The sequence below is a fragment of the Mus caroli genome, unplaced genomic scaffold (genome assembly GCF_978045245.1).
Source record: "Mus caroli unplaced genomic scaffold, Mus_caroli_1 scaffold_9, whole genome shotgun sequence".
Classification (NCBI taxonomy): domain Eukaryota; kingdom Metazoa; phylum Chordata; class Mammalia; order Rodentia; family Muridae; genus Mus; species Mus caroli.
In genome coordinates, this window is record NW_028227264.1 from 31,362,816 (window position 1) to 31,379,034 (window position 16,219).

A 16,219-nucleotide genomic window follows, 5' to 3' on the forward strand; every position below is an offset into this window, starting at 1 on the left:
CAGAATCTGCTATCAAGTCATGAAGGTGCTGTGGTTAAAAACAGTCCCTAGAGCAGGACATTCTGGAACACTGTCACTGTTACCTCCTCCCTCCACATCACTTTCAGCACTGGCATTGATTCCACTCTCACTGAGGAAATAGGGCCGCCAGCTGAGATCCACCCACAAGCATCTGTGCCCATGTGTTCTGCCTTACCACTAGAACAGAGAAAATATAAACCTCACAAAGACTAACTATTCCACTGGCAAAACAAAATACATTGTCTTTCCTCCACTTGGATTTATTTCCCAAAAATTATCTCTTGTTTTTCTCATATTAAAACCTTGACCTCTCTTTACCATCCAAGGGGAGAAAAAAAAAAACCGTCTGTCTTCCATATTCTGGAAATAGATACATAAAACCTCTCTTTGCTCTTTAGTTCATAGTTTCAATTTTTCATTGACAGCAGAACTCAACAGAGAAGTTTTTCCTAGTCATTGTCCAAATAGTCTCTTCCTGCTTTTCATAAGCCAGCCCATATCTACCCAATCTCTTAACACTTCATAATATTACCTGCTGTCATTTTTGCTCACTCAGATGAACTCAATATCCAATTCATGTCTCATTTATCAGCAGAACTGGATAGAGTAGACAACTTTCTAGCAGAGGCATTTTTTTCTCCCTGAACTATTGATTTTCTTCCATCTTTATATATTCTTCTTTAATCTCTTTTCCTGATTACTCCAATATTTTTTAAGACATGGTCTTACTATATAGCCTAGCTTGCTTGAAACTTGATATGGTCATTATGTAGACCAGACTACCCTTGACCTCACAGAAACCCACCTTCCTTGGCATCTCATGTACTGAAATTAAAGGCAAATATTACCATACCCAGCCTAACTCCATTACTTAACCTTGATGAAACCAAGGCCTTAATTCCTGGACTTATTATTCTAAAACTACCCTCTTTGGTGATTTAATTCAATCTGTAGATTTATTATATTAATCACACACTGAAAATATGTGTCTACAATAAAGACATTTACCCTTAAACTCTTTATTTGAAATCTCTCTCTCTCTCTCTCTCTCTCTCTCTCTCTCTCTCTCTCTCTCTCTCTCTCTCTCTCTCTCTCTCTCTCTCTCTCCCTCTCTCTCCCTCCCTCCCTCCCTCCCTCCCTCCCTCTCCTTGGAATGTTCAGTTCAGTGTTCAATGAGTACTTCAAATCTAACAGATCCAAAACTGAACTCAAATATCTTACAACCCCCACCACAGTGCTGCTGCTTCTTAGCATCTGTAATGGTTTGATTATCAGTGTGAACAGCTCCTCTGATTTGGTCATCAGAAATGCATTATCAGTGCTCAGCTGGAAAATGTTTGTTCATACATTTCCTTCCTTGTCTTGAATAGTTCTGTGTTAAGAGCTTCTATTGGAGTTTTGCTATTGACCTCTTTTGTTTTATTTATTTATTTTTCATTTTCTGTTTTCTCATGAAAGTTATTTGATCCTTATGGGCTCCTTTGCCTCACCCTACTTCACAACACCAAGAATTACCCCAAAGTCTACTTATTTTTTATCTCATTTATCTGTGCCACTTATGACATTAAAGAAACTATACCACATGACTCGGGGCGAGGAAGAAGATGGTACACTCGAGAGGAGGCTCAGCCAAGGCTGCAATGGGGTAATGAATTGAAGCTGAGCCCCTCCTTTCCAGAATCAGCAACAATGGATTTATTTGTCTGGTGATGAGGGGCAAAATAAGAAAAGACCTTAACTCCAGGAACTAACATATCATTGAACCATGAGCAAGTTACATATGATGTGATGGATGGGGAGTTTCATATGAAAATTCCAGGCATTGATGAAAATATGAGAACAGGCTTCACCATATCAAGCACAGAAATCCTCACCTTTTGGTCATGTTCACATTTACCTTATTTTGAGAAAATGAAATCATACTATCATCTCTTGCACACCTGAATCTTTGGAAGAATATTACCAACACTCCTTAGGTTGTCTTTCAGCAGATTTTCAGAACATGTATTTGCAACATCAGCTGTGTAATGTGCTTGAGTAATATTATGACAAAGTATTCCTTTTTATGCCATTAAGAATGAAATACCTTTGCCATACATATTCATTACATAAGTAAAAATCAACAGAATTTAACCGTTCTTCATTTTACATGAAAATGTCCAAGCCCCATGCTAGCAATGTATTTAAGAAATCAAGATCATGTTATATCATATAACAGTGATACTGGTTGAACACCCAAGCACTTGAAATGCTGGCCTAAACCACATAAGATCTAGTGAACCGGGCATGGCGGTGCACACCTTTAGTCCCAGCACTTGGGAGGCAGAGGAAGGCAAATTTCTGAGTTCTAGGCTAGCCTGGTCTACAGAGTGAGTTCCAGGACAGCCAGGGCTACACAGAGAAACCCTGTCTCAAAAAAAACCAAAAAACAAAAAGAAAGAAAGAAAGAAAGAAAGAAAGAAAGAAAGAAAGAAAGAAAGAAAGAAAGAAAGAAAGAAAGAGATCTAGTGAACCCTATTTTCTTCAGTCTCACCCCTTACTACCTAGCCTCATAGTTAATTCTCCAGATTTTCTACTCCTGTTGTTTTTGTTCAGTATCTTGAATACACTTGTGTCTTTTCTATCACTTTTCTGTTATTTTTTCCCATTTAATCCTGAACCTCAAGATGTTCTATCTACTAGTAGCAATATACAACAAATTATTTAAACTTATAAGGTTCCTTTTCCACCTATAAAAGGAAAGAAAAAAAGTCTTACCCTACAGTATTGTTGAAAGTGTTAAAAATAACATAATGCCTTGAGAACAGCACGTGGCAAGTGTGAACACACACAACTGGAATTTGTGCAAAAATTCCCAGCAGATGTTTGGGATATCCTGATTGTCACTTCATTAAACAAAGCTTGAAGGTGCATTTGTGAAGCAGTTCTCTGTACTTTTGAATTCTAAAATATGCATAATTTCATACTTAATGGTAGAAATAATTCAGTATAAATTATAGTTGTTTGTAGAGTTCTTTCTCCTGAAGTACTGGAATATTTTAAACAAATCCATACACTGTCAACCCTCTGCTGGCTAATACTTGATGTGAACACATAATTATTGCACCTTCGTGCTTAGAATGAGGACTTTGCAAGACTGGAAGACATGGAGTGCTTAATCACTGAAATTCACATTGCCTTTCTCATCCATATAGGTTTAGAATTAGTATACAATGTCACTAGTTGTTTCATGATGATAGCATTAGAAAGGTAAATAGAATTGGAGGCTTTAAAGGCATATACTGGCTTGACATTTTCCCATCTGCTTCTACAAGGAAGCAAGTTGCTTATCAATTCTCATACTTCCTTCCTCAGTTTTGAAATAGGAGAGCATGCTTACTAAATTTACTTTTCAGAATTCAGCATAAAGTCAGTAATCAGAGCCTGGCAAAGAAGAACTAAGAATAGGTTGATATTTGGGTCAAGTTATCCACGTTACAGATGGATAAGGAAAATAAGACTATGACTCCAGCTAATGAGAGGTCACAGTATATATGTGTGTATGTGTCTGTGTGTGTGTATTTCTTAAGCTACAAAAAAAAAAAAAGATTTGGAATGTTTTCACCACAAAGAATCAGTAATTTTTATAGGGGACACATATGATTACCTTCATTTGAGTTGTGTACCATGTATATATGTTTAAATGCATAGTTGAACAGTGTTTTAAATTTATTTTACATAGCTGTTAAATGGATAAATGAAATTCTGTTCAATTAAATACATTTTAAAATTCTGTGTTCAATAAAAATGCCTACTCAATTTACCATGTAATATAGTGCTAATACTGAATATTTTAAATAATTATTATATTTATTGATCATGTTTGTTATTACACAAATATAACAGAGTCTGCAAAATCTACTTCATTTTAACAACTATTATAAAACAAGCACTCATTTGTCAGTAAATAAAATAATGATTTACATTTAGACTTTACTTGAAAACTAAGATTACCAACAATAATAGAATAACGTAGCAGAGTTTTTTGAGGTTTACAGTGACATTTCATTATTTGGTGAGAAAGTGGGAAAACTTGTTTTCAAATATCCCATTCATGAAACATTAAGAATTTAGAAAACTCATGAGCTCTCTACGAATCTAAAAATGTCTCCTATGCTGAATATTAACATGAAAGGATAAAGGAAATTTTATTATGGCTGACATTAAATAAACAGCTATGTATCACAAATCATTGAATGGGGGTGAAGGCAGAGATCAGATTTCAAAACAAAAAATCACAAAGTACCCTTTTCCGAGTCTTCTCTTTCAGGAATGGGCGTATCACAGTGTACAGGGCATGGATATACCAAGGTTGATTGACAAAATGAATTCCTCCAAACCTTGCTGGGAAGCTGTCCTAGAACAAGAAAGACATAGATGTTAGGACAGGCTTTTCTACACTGGATGGTTCAGGAACTATTACATTTCATTCAAATGTGTCAATCATATGCTAAAGAAAAGGACCAAGTCTTGTCACAGTAAGACTCTCATAAGACATTAAAACAATATACAGTAAATCATATCTTTCCAAAGAGCAGTTTGCTGAAAAGAACTTCATCATCTTTAAGACTGTGTATTTTAAGCCTGCTAAATTCTAAGTTATTACTATCACAGAAACACAGAAAATAAACATATTAGAAAAAGTGTTAAATACTAGATCCATGTAGAAAAAAATGATTTAAACTAATTATACATATATTCTTATTCATATCACTTAATAGTATAATAAGCCTCAAGATTTAAGTTCAATTCCTGAGACCTATATAAAGAGAGAAATGCAAGTTGCAAATTTGACTTTGACTTCCAAATTTACACTATGATGAACCCATCTACCTCTGACCTCACAATAAATAAATAAATAAATAAATAAATAAATAAATAAATAAACTCAAAAAGATGACTCAGTGGGATGAGTAAGGGCATTTGAAAGTCTGAGTTCAAACATTGGAAATAACTAAGAAATTTCCATAATGTGACCTCTGACCTCCACAACTATAACATTGCCTGTACTCCTCATCACACTAAAATTTAAAAATTAAATTAAAACATAAATTGGGTTCATTCCTTTTTATCCTCCTATTATATCTATACTGTATTATAAACATTCACCTTTCCTTATATATTAAAAAGGAATCATGTGTAAGTCAAATAAAAAACCCAGGGTTATGGCACAAGAAACTTCAGGATTCCTTGAGTAGGTTAAATGAACATCAAAAGCACTCTGAGCTCACTCAAAGGGAGGAAAGTGGAACTCTAGCAAAGCCTACTCCTCAGCAAAACATCCCTGTGGTAGGTTTGAGCCCAGAGTGATGCAGACAGGTCTACTCTGCCTAAGTTTGTCCTAGTGCCTAGGGTAATGGGATTCCTAACTCAGGTTACTCACAAACTTGACACCTGGTTGAATATGCTGAGGATTCTCTTCCAAAGGACCAGGTTCCTGTCTTCTGCTACATTGAAACTCCAAATGAATCAACATCATTCATAAACAGATGAGGAAAAGCAACAAAATAACTTCTTTAACTATACTTACCTGTCTTTCAAGTAGCACCATAATTGATATTTTTCCTGCCTTCTTCAGAACATAAGTGGGAGCAAAGGAGAGGTAAAGATCACAATGAGGGTGAAATCTAATGTTATTATTGTTTTTAACCTAAAGGTTCTGAGTAAGAATTTCTGATCTAAAATATGTACCAGCATGAGACAATAAGCTGTTTACAATACAAAAAAGTTTATACATATATATATATACATATATATATATGTATGTATATGTGTATATATATATATGTGTATATATATAATTATATATATATATATATATATATATATATAGAGAGAGAGAGAGAGAGAGAGAGAGAGAGTCATATAGCATCAGTTCTGAGGCTCACTATATTTGAGGGTGGCCTCATATATTCAGTGCCACTGTAATGCAGTATCAACAATGAATACTATGACCATATTATAGTATATGGTAATTGACTTATCTCCTCTCATCCATGCACATTGTTTTTATGTCTTTTATCTGTTTGCCACATCTTACATTGCAGTTCTCAAGGTATCCATTGCCCACCCATTCAACAGTATGGTGATGCAGTTTTCTCATCATTGATGCTGCTTCCCGAAGTGCATGCTCCTCATGCTCACAAAAACAGCAAGAGGGATTGAATCAATTTAAATGCCCTTCCTCCAGCACTGTGTGCCAATTCTAGTTATTTTATATAGCTTGTATACTATATGTAACCTAATAATTTTAGAAATCTAGTAGAAATAAAATCGATACACATACAAATATTTTTTTTGCTAGATTATTTTAAACTCTAGCAACCAATACCCAGGATTACAGATTTCATAGTTTACTTCTTATATACCTGAGAATTGAACATACAGAATTGTGCCAGATAGACAAGCATTCTAGCTCTCACCTACTTCCCTGCAGCCTTATTTTAAATTTTTTTATTAAATAGTTTTATAACATTTTTCTCCTTCCTTTCCTCCCTTCGATACATTCTACATGTCTCCCCAACTCACACTCACTACTTTTGTCATTAATTTTGAGGCAAAGTCTGTCTAAATTACCAATTGAACTCACTCCATATTCCAGGGAGACTTTGAACTTGCAATCTTTCATCACTCTCCCATATAGATATTATAGGCATGTACCAACATGCCTGGCTCATACATCTACTCTTAAATTTTTACTAGGATTCAAATCATTGCTTCATTATGATCCTTTTGCTATAAATATGATGGATGTTTTTAGAATAGACTATTTTTAAAATACTATTTAAAGCACCATTCATGTTCCAGCATTTAAAAACAAAAGGATTGTCATAAATATCTTGGTCTATGTTTCCAATCTTATTAAATTAAGCATTGTACATATGATATAGAACTCTATAAAGAAGTTTTGGAGCTGTAATAATAGTTATTCATGATAGCCATGTATATACCGCACACACAATATTATCTTCTGTACCATAATGTAGGAAGTACACATAATTAATATAGCAGTTGGTATGTCTGGTTCTCCTCCAACTTCTCTAGTAGTCCTCTTCCACTGTGTTTAAACCTAGCACAACTTCTGTGCTTTGACATGCTAACCATATTGCTTCCCTTAATACATCTTCTGGATCTATCATTTCGGGATAGTATGGAAACTACTACACCCATATTTTATAGATTATACTAAGTATATCTCATATGCTGAAATGTCAGATTCCTGAAAGAACTCAAATTGGCACTTGTTCACAATCCACATCATTGTTTCTGGACAGAGAATTCAGACAAGTTGTTCACTCACTTCCACAACCTGGTTTTAGCACAAACATTCCAATGTCTATGTGTTCTGCCAAACTGAAGAGATACCATCAAGAAACTATTCCATTTCCAGCTAATAGGAATGTCTTTTTCTGTGCCAGTCTTATAATTAGTAATCATTAATGGATGCAAATAATGGGTTGGAAAACAAAGAGGTTGATCCTCATAGGACACATATATGAGAATTCTGATTACAGCTATACTCTTACTACAGCTTCATCTCTTTTCTTGTAACTGCTAAGTGCTCCTTAACGTGTCATGCTACCAAAGCAGACAAACAATGAACTTGGTTAGATGCAGAGCATTATATAGAAGCAATTGTGCAGCAATAAGTAAAAAGATTGTTCTCATCTGTAGGAGAAATAATAAGCCATATATTCTATAATAAGGCTATTTAACACTTGGTAGTTTATCACAGAGAAGAGTAAATAATACCTAATTAAAACACAATGAAGAATTAAATTCCTTTTGCAAGAATCAAGTCAACCTCCAAAGTGGCACTGCATTTCTAACTAATCATTTAGCAAGTCTTTTTTCTCTAATACTAATCTCTGTTACAAACTGTATACAAGCCACATATTTATATGCTTATCATTCATCTAAAAAAACCTATGTCTTTATTTCATGTCTTAAGAATGGTCCCTTGGTTCTGTGAAGAATCAATGCCCCAGTGTAGGGGAATGCCAGGGCAGCGAGGTGCAAGTGGGTAGGTGGGTAAGAGAACACCCACAGAGAAGCAGGGGGAGGTGGGATGAGATAGGGGGGTTCACCAGAGGGGAAACTGAGAAAGGCGATAGCATTTGAAATATAAATAAATAAAATGTGCAATTTAATAAGTAGTAAAATAAGGAGAAAACATAAATAAGATTTTAAAAATAGGCACATACTAAGTGGATCTGGTTGTGTTAGAAAGACAGCAGGTCACATTACTAAGAAGAGTCTTGAAAAAGATTAACAGCTGTGTAAACACTTCAGGGAGATGAGAGCATTAGCCATGGAAACATGTAGAAGCAGAGTGTTTTGGTGGTGGAGTGTCAAGAAGAATGGTGCAGGGTAGAAGCTCGCATCATTTGTTCAAGGAATAGTGGGATGTTGATATACACAACTTCATTCAGTCCAGTATCCCTTCAGCATACAGCTAGGTCTGGCATTAAGTTAATTATTACAATATCACATTCTGTTCATAAGTATTTTTATTTTATTGACAAATGTTCATATCATCATATTAGTCTGCATTTTATAAGGCTCTTACATTCATATTATTTTCATTATGCTCTGAGCATCAAGGTAATGCACTTGCCCTCTATCATTATGTTCCTAAGATATTTTTGTGAATTCAACAAATGGAACAAATGCTTACATATAGAAAAAAAATTAAAGAAAAAAAAGAAAGAAAGAAACAAAGAAATGGGGATTTGCCCTAAATGAATCACTTAAAAAAATGTTAAGAAAAGACCAACTTGGATTTTGGTTTATTTGTGAGTTTTTAAGTAGAATTTGGTTTTGGATTTTTAAGTTATGAAATATCAGTGTAGTTTGAAATAATTTTGCTTTCCAGCTGTGTAAATGGTAACTCAAGGCAATCTTGGATGTCTGGTTAGTGGAACACAACATCTGTTCAAAAACGATCATGACGGGCCTGGCCTATGCCAGCAGCAGGAATGCAGGAAACCCACCTGACCAGGGGCTCAAGTCACTTCCAGTCGACGCCAGCTCAGGATCACCTTGGGCACTAATTCGGTGGTGGGTCCACAGGCCCCAGAGGACTTACCACGCAATCTTAGGATCCTTGGTGAGTGGAACATAACATCTGTTCCAAACCAGTCGTGACAGGCCTATGACAGCAGGAGCAAGGACATGGGAGCCCTGCCTGACCAGCGGCTTGGGATCCTTGTGATCAGTGCTGGTATACCTTGGTTTCAAACATACCAGATAGCCCTACAATCCCCAGAGGAGGCACCACTTTCAGGCACTGTAACATGCCCAGGATCTTAACATTCCAGGATCCCAGGATAACAGAAGCTTGATCACACCAGGATCTCAGGGTCTCAGAGAAAACTTGACTGCCAAGAACTCTGACAAACCAAGAATCTCCAGTTCATTAGAGCCCAAAAATTACAGGATCACAAAGAAAGCTGGACTCTGAGGAGTCCTGAATCAACTGGGAGTATAGGAAGGACAGGCTCTAGTCAGATATATTGAGGACAACAACCACTTGAGATAATCAGATGGCAGGAGGCAAGCATAAGAACAGAAGCAACAGAAACCAAGGTTACTTGGCATCATCAGAGCCAAATTCTCCCACCATAGCAAGTCCTGGATACAACATCACACCAGAAAAGCAAGATATGAATCCACCAGAGAATTCTTAAACCTGATAAATAACTTCAGCAAAGTAACTGGATATAAAAATTAACTCAAATCAGTGGCCTTCCTCTACACAAAGGATAATCAGGCTGAGAAATAATTTAGGGATAGAACAACCTTCACAATAGTCACAAAGAATATAAAATACATTGGTGTGACTCTAACTAAGCAAGTGAAAGATTCATATGATAAGAATTTCAAGTCTCTGAAGAAAGAAATCAAAGAGGATCTCAGAAGATGTAAAGATCTCCCATGCTCATGGATTGGCAGGATTAATATAGTAAAAATGGCTATCTTGCTAAAAGCAATATACAGATTCAATGCAATCCCCATCAAAATTCCAACTCAGTTCTTCACTGAGTTAGGAAGGGCAATTTGCAAATTCATATGGAATAACAAAAAACCTAGGATGGCAAAAAAACTATTCTCAACAATAAAAGAACCTCTGGTGGAATCACCATGCCTGACCTCAAGCTGTACTACAGAGCAATTGTGATATAAACTGCATGGTACTGGTACAGTGACAGACAGATAGACCAATGGAATAGAATTGAAGACCCAGAAATGAACCCATGCACCTATGGTTACTTGATCTTTGACAAGGGAGGTAAAACCATCCAGTCTCTGGATGGTCCTAGCAAATACAGAAGTGGATGCTCACAGTCATCTACTGGATGGAACACAGGGCCCCTGATAAAGGAGCTAGATAAAGTACCCAAGGAGCTAAAGGGGTCTGCAACCCTATAGGAGGACCAATGGATATGAACTAACCAGTAACTCCCCACCCCCAGAGCTGTGTCTCTAGTTGCATATGTAGCAGAGGATGGCCTAGTCGACCATCAATGGGAGGAGAGGCCCTTGGTATTTTGAAGATCATATGCCAGAGGAATGCCAGAGTCAGGAAGCTGGAGTGGGTGGGTTGGGGAGCAGGGCAGGGGGAAGGTATATAGGGCTTTGGTGATAGCATTTGAAATGCAAATGAAGAAAATATCTAATAAAAATTTACAAAGAAAAAGCAGCAATAGTAAAAACAGCAAACTCTCATTCTCCTATGCTCCTATGTTCATTCATACTTGGCTAAGAAAGACATCATGACACCATGGCTCACAGTAGTTTCTTTCCCATTTCTGCTGTTCTGTCTTGGTATTCAGTTCCTTTACAGTTACAGAAATATTCTAGTTTTTTCTTTTTCAATTTTGTTTGAGACATTTTTTGTTAAATTAATTAGAAATGATGTTTTAATCTAGTAGTTTTCCCTGAAAGATAGATTGCATAAGAACTTAGAAAGGCACAGTTGAAAGACATATTTTCCCACTGTACACTATTAGCAAAACTGTTATAACAGTGAAACTTCTGGAGGATATCGTTCAATTGTCATGGATATGTACCATAAGGAGACCAAGTATCACACAATATTTGGAAGGTACTAGAATTTGACCACATTGTTTTGTTAAGTACAATCAACATTTCTTTATTAGGCAAGATGAGTTTGGGGCTTTCTGTTTGTTTGTTGTTTTGTTTTGTATTCTCAGTTCACTCAGCCTTAATGATCGTCAGGGTTGCTTTAGTTCATGAAACTTACAGGCCCAGAGAGAACAGGGTATGACATTCCTCTTATCCAAGACTGATTCCTACTGAACCATGTTAATTACAGATCTTTTTATATCCTGTCATAAAAAGACTGTATCATAATGCGTGCTATCATTTCCATTTTTTATCTTGTTTTTAAAACATGAAAAGTAGTTGAGTTGTTTAAAATTCTCACCTTTCATCACTAAATTATCCCTTGTAAGGAGAAGTGGTATGTTTACTATTTATGGAAAATAACACTATGGTTAATCTTTGTATTTTCCTTTCTCTTGGTATAGTTTGAATACATATGTAATAAAATAACATGTAACACACTTGACTTATCAGTTATGATAATAAATCTACTTTTTAAAAAAAGATAGCTAATGCAAATAGCTCACTTGTAACATACTGAGTCATCCAACAACTGAATGAGCGGTATGCCGCTTTTATGTGCAAAACAGGTATGGTGTTCTCTCAGCTGTTCCTCAGTCAAGGGAGACTAATTATACATTGAAGGGAACCAAAACCATCATCCCCAACATGAAGCAAAGAGTCAGTTGTCATGACTGCTAGTATGTGCCTGATGCAATTGAGAAAGTCCTGAGAACATGACAGAAACTGTTGTCATATGTTCTCACAATCCACTAGACATCACAATCAGTAAAACCTCACAGAAGATGAGAACACACACAATAAAATTACCTTCCTTCCAACAAAAGTCACAGCAACAGGTTGCTACGTCAGGCTCTTATCAAGACTAGTAGCTTCGATCCACATACCAGCTGGCAGCAAGAATGCCTTACTCATACACTGACCCACAGGTCACCTACTTGACTTTTAAATTACATGAAATAATGTGTATCCAGAACTGCTGATTCCATATCCAAAATTTCCCAAAGGGGAGTCACGTAACAAAGAATCCTAGAAGAACTGAAATTATTGAATTACAATAAAACCAGATAGATATTCATAAATGGATATCCCAGAACACACATGAGAAACTAGAAATAGTTTTGTTCTGAATAGGTATTAGAAAATAGGAATTGTCATGCCTGTTAAAGTACCCCGGAGCTCTTGACTCTAGCTGCATATGTATCAAAAGATGGCCTAGTCGGCCATCACTGGAAAGAGAGGCCCATTGGACACACAAACTTTATATGCCCCAGTACAGGGGAACGCCAGGGCCAAAAAAAAAAAAAAAAAAAAAAAAAAGGAATGGGTGGGTAGGGAAATGGGGGAGAGGGGGGAGGGTATGGGGGACTTTTGGGATAGCATTGGAAATGTAATTGAGGAAAATACGTAATAAAATATATTAAAAAACATAGACATAAAATACTCTTGAAGGAAATTTAAAAGATTATTGTTCATGTTCTCTCAGGTTACTTCTTGTCATTAATTATAAGAAACATAATAACTGAATCAAAATTCTATGCACAACAATGTTTACTTGACTTTTATATTTGGTAACTAGTAACATATTGTAATCAATCATAGTGGCCTTATTTGTGATAACCAGAAGCTGGAAATAACCTAGATGTCCCACAACAGAAGAATGGATACAGAAAATGTGGTTCATTTACACAATGGAATACTACTCAGCTATTAAGAATAGGGACATCCTGACTTTTGTAGAGAAATGGATGGAACTAGAAAATATCATCCTAAGTGCAGTAACTCAGACCCAAAGGACACACATGGTATGTTCTCACTAATAAGTGAATATTAGCCACACAAAAAAAAAAAAAAAGGAAAGAAGGAAAGGAAGGAAGAAAGGAAGGAAGAAAGGAAGGAAGGAAGGAAGGAAGGAAGGAAGGAAGGAAGGAAGGAAGGAAGGAAGGAAGGATAAAAAAAAAAACCATAAAGAATACACAAGATACAGTCCATAGAATTCAAAAGGCTCAACAAGCTAAAGTGCCCAAGTGAGAATGAATGCCTCAGTCCCACTTGGGAGAGAGAAGAATGCAATCACAAGTGGGGTGGGAGGAAGGGAGGGACTCGGGAGGGAATCTAGACATAGGGGGGCAGTGTGGGATAGAGGGGAACCTAATTTGGTATTGGGTTAGGAAAAAGGATTGAAGCCCTGAGGGCCAGCAAAAGAATGTAAACAGACAACTTCAGGAAATAGATTGGAGGAACTCCCAGAGACTTGGGAGATGAGGTACTCCCAGGACTCATAGGGAGGGACCTTTGATGAAATGCCTGACAGTAGAGAGAGGAAACTTATAGAGCCCATCTCCAGCAGGAAGACAGGACATCAAGTGAGGGATGGGGTTGCTACCCGACAGTCACATCTCTGACCCATAATTGTTCCTGTCTGAAGGAATTACAGGGAAGGAAATAGAGAGGACCCTGAGGAAAAGAAGGTCCAGCAACAGGCCTAAAGTGGGATCAATTCAAGAGGAGGTCCCAAGGCCTGACACTGTTACTGAGGCTATGGAATGCTCACAAAAAGGGACCCATCATGACTGCCCTCCGAAAGACCCAACAAGCAGCTGAAATAGTCACATGAAGTTATTTGCACCCAATCAATGGACAGAAGCAGCTGACCCTTGTTGAATTAGGGAAAGCTGAAAGAAGCTGAGGAGAAGGTCAATTCTGTAGATGGACCAGCAGTCTTAATTAATGTGGACCCCAGAGACCTTTCAAACACTAGATCACTAAACAGACAGCATACACCAGCTGATATGAGGCCCCTAACACACATACAGTAGAGGCCTTCCAGGTCTGTGTTCATTCAGAGAAGCACCTAACCCTCAAGAGACTGGAGGCCTCAGGGAGTTTTGAGGTCAGGTGGAGTGGGTGGTGGGGACATCCACATGGAGATGGGGGTGTGTGGGATGTCGAACAGTCTGAGGGTGGATGGGGAGGGGCAGGGAGTGTAAAAAATGAATTAAAAATAAAGTTAAATTTTAAAAAAGAAACAAACACAATAACCAAAACAATATTCAATGCACAACTATGTTTACTTCACTTTATATTTGGTAAATAGTAACATGTTGTAATCAATTTTAATTTACTTAAATGAAAGAAATAATAAATTAATAATGTATTTGGAGTAAAAAAATCACTGAATAGTATTTTCTATTATTTCCTAACTGCAAAATGGAGCCAATAAATCAAAAAATAACTTATTTTTTAATTAGGTATTCATTTCATTTACATTTCAAATAAGAGTAGAAAAAACTTGAAAAATAAACCTGAAAGTAGCTTTGTTAACTTTGTGAAGTACAATAACAAATTACTTTTTCTTTTCTCTTTGTACATTAGATGTGCAACACTAATTTTACGTAATGGGTTATTAACAAGAAAACAGAGCTTGGTAAGAAAATATGTTAGGGGAATGGGTAGAATTGAAGGAGAAAACAAGGAAGTGGATGTAACCATATTTCCATTGTACATATGTAAAAAGTTCTTAGGAACAAAGAAACTCAGAACGTCATGACTCCTTTGAAACCTCAAAACCTGTATCAAGTGACAAAATTCGAGAAAGGCCACAATTCGTAATTGCCGACTAATTTTACGAACTGGGAATAGAGTGTTCAAATTTCTTAAGAATTTAACAAATAGGCAGATTTTTACTTTGAAGAATTTTCTTTTATTTAACATTTTCCCTAATACATAGATTTGACTAGAAACACAACAATAGCAAAAGTCATATTCCTGTTGTCAATGATGCAAAATGAAATTGTTTACTGATTGTAATTGTACAGTATGTTATTTACTTTTTCTGTTCCTGTGACAAGACACCATAACCAAAACAATTTATAGAAGAGCTTTGGGGACTGTAACAGTTAGTCAAGGTGAGAAGCACAAAAGTATGCAGTAAGGCATGACACTGGAGCAGTTGCTCTGCATTCATATCTTGAGTCATAAAAAGAAAGCAAAGAAAAAAAAAAACTCAGGATGGCACGATTCTTTTTTATTATTATTAAGTATTTCATTTACACTTCCAATGCTATCCCAAAAGTCCCGCACACCCTCCCACACCCACTCCCCCACGCACCCACTCCCACCTCTTGGCCCTGGCATTCCCCTGTACTGAGGCATATAAAGTCTGCTTGACCAATGAGCCTCTCTTTCCACTGATGGCCAACCAGGCCATGTTCTGATACATATGCAGCTAGAGACACGAGCTCTGGGGGGCTACTGGTTAGTTCATATTGTTGTTCCACCTACAGGGTTGCAGATCCCCCCCAGCTCCTTGGGTACTTCCTCCAGCTCCTCAATTGGGGGCCCTGTGATCCATCCAGTAGCTGACTGTGAGAATCCACTTCTGTGTTTGCTAGGCCCCGGCATAGTCTCACATGAGACAGCTATATCAGGGTCCTTTCAGCAAAATCTTGCTAGTGTATGCAATGCTGTCAGAGTTTGGAGGCTGATTATGGAATGGATTTCCAGGTATGGCAGCCTCTAGATGTCCCATCCTTTTGAATCACCTCCATACTGTGTCTCTGTAGTTCCTTCCATGGGTGCCTTGCTCCCAATTAAAAGAAGTGGCAAAGTATCCACACCTTGGTCTTCGTTCACCCCAAGTTTCATGTGTTTCACAAATTGTATGTTATATCTTGGGTATTCTAAGTTTCTGGGCTAATATCCACTTATCAGTGAATACATATCATGTGAGTTCTTTTGTGATTGAGTGACCTCACTCAGGAAGATGCCCTCCAGGTGCAGCCATTTGCCTAGGAATTTCATAAATTCATTCTTTTTAATAGCTGAGTAGTACTCCATTGTGTAAATGTACCACATTTTCTGTATCCATTCCTCTGTTGAGGGGCATCTGGGTTCTTTCCAACTTCTTGCTATTATAAATAAGGCTGCTATGAAAATAGTGGAGCATGAGTCCTCCTTACCAGTTGGAACATCTTTTGGATATGTGCCCAGGAGAGGTATTGCGGGATCC

The 16,219-nt window shown here is 37.0% G+C and overlaps 1 protein-coding gene across 4 annotated transcripts in view; it reads right to left on the reverse strand.

The window, feature by feature from the left end:
• Clvs2 (clavesin 2) overlaps window positions 1–16,219 on the reverse strand; it is a 117,349-nt gene that overhangs the window by 31,464 nt on the left and 69,666 nt on the right. For all 4 annotated transcript variants that reach the window (XM_029482292.2, XM_029482291.2, XM_021175049.3 and 1 more), the window contains one exon: window positions 4,307–4,417. In XM_029482292.2, the coding sequence (XP_029338152.1) occupies window positions 4,307–4,417 (111 nt within the window). The remainder of the gene's footprint in view (window positions 1–4,306; window positions 4,418–16,219) is intronic.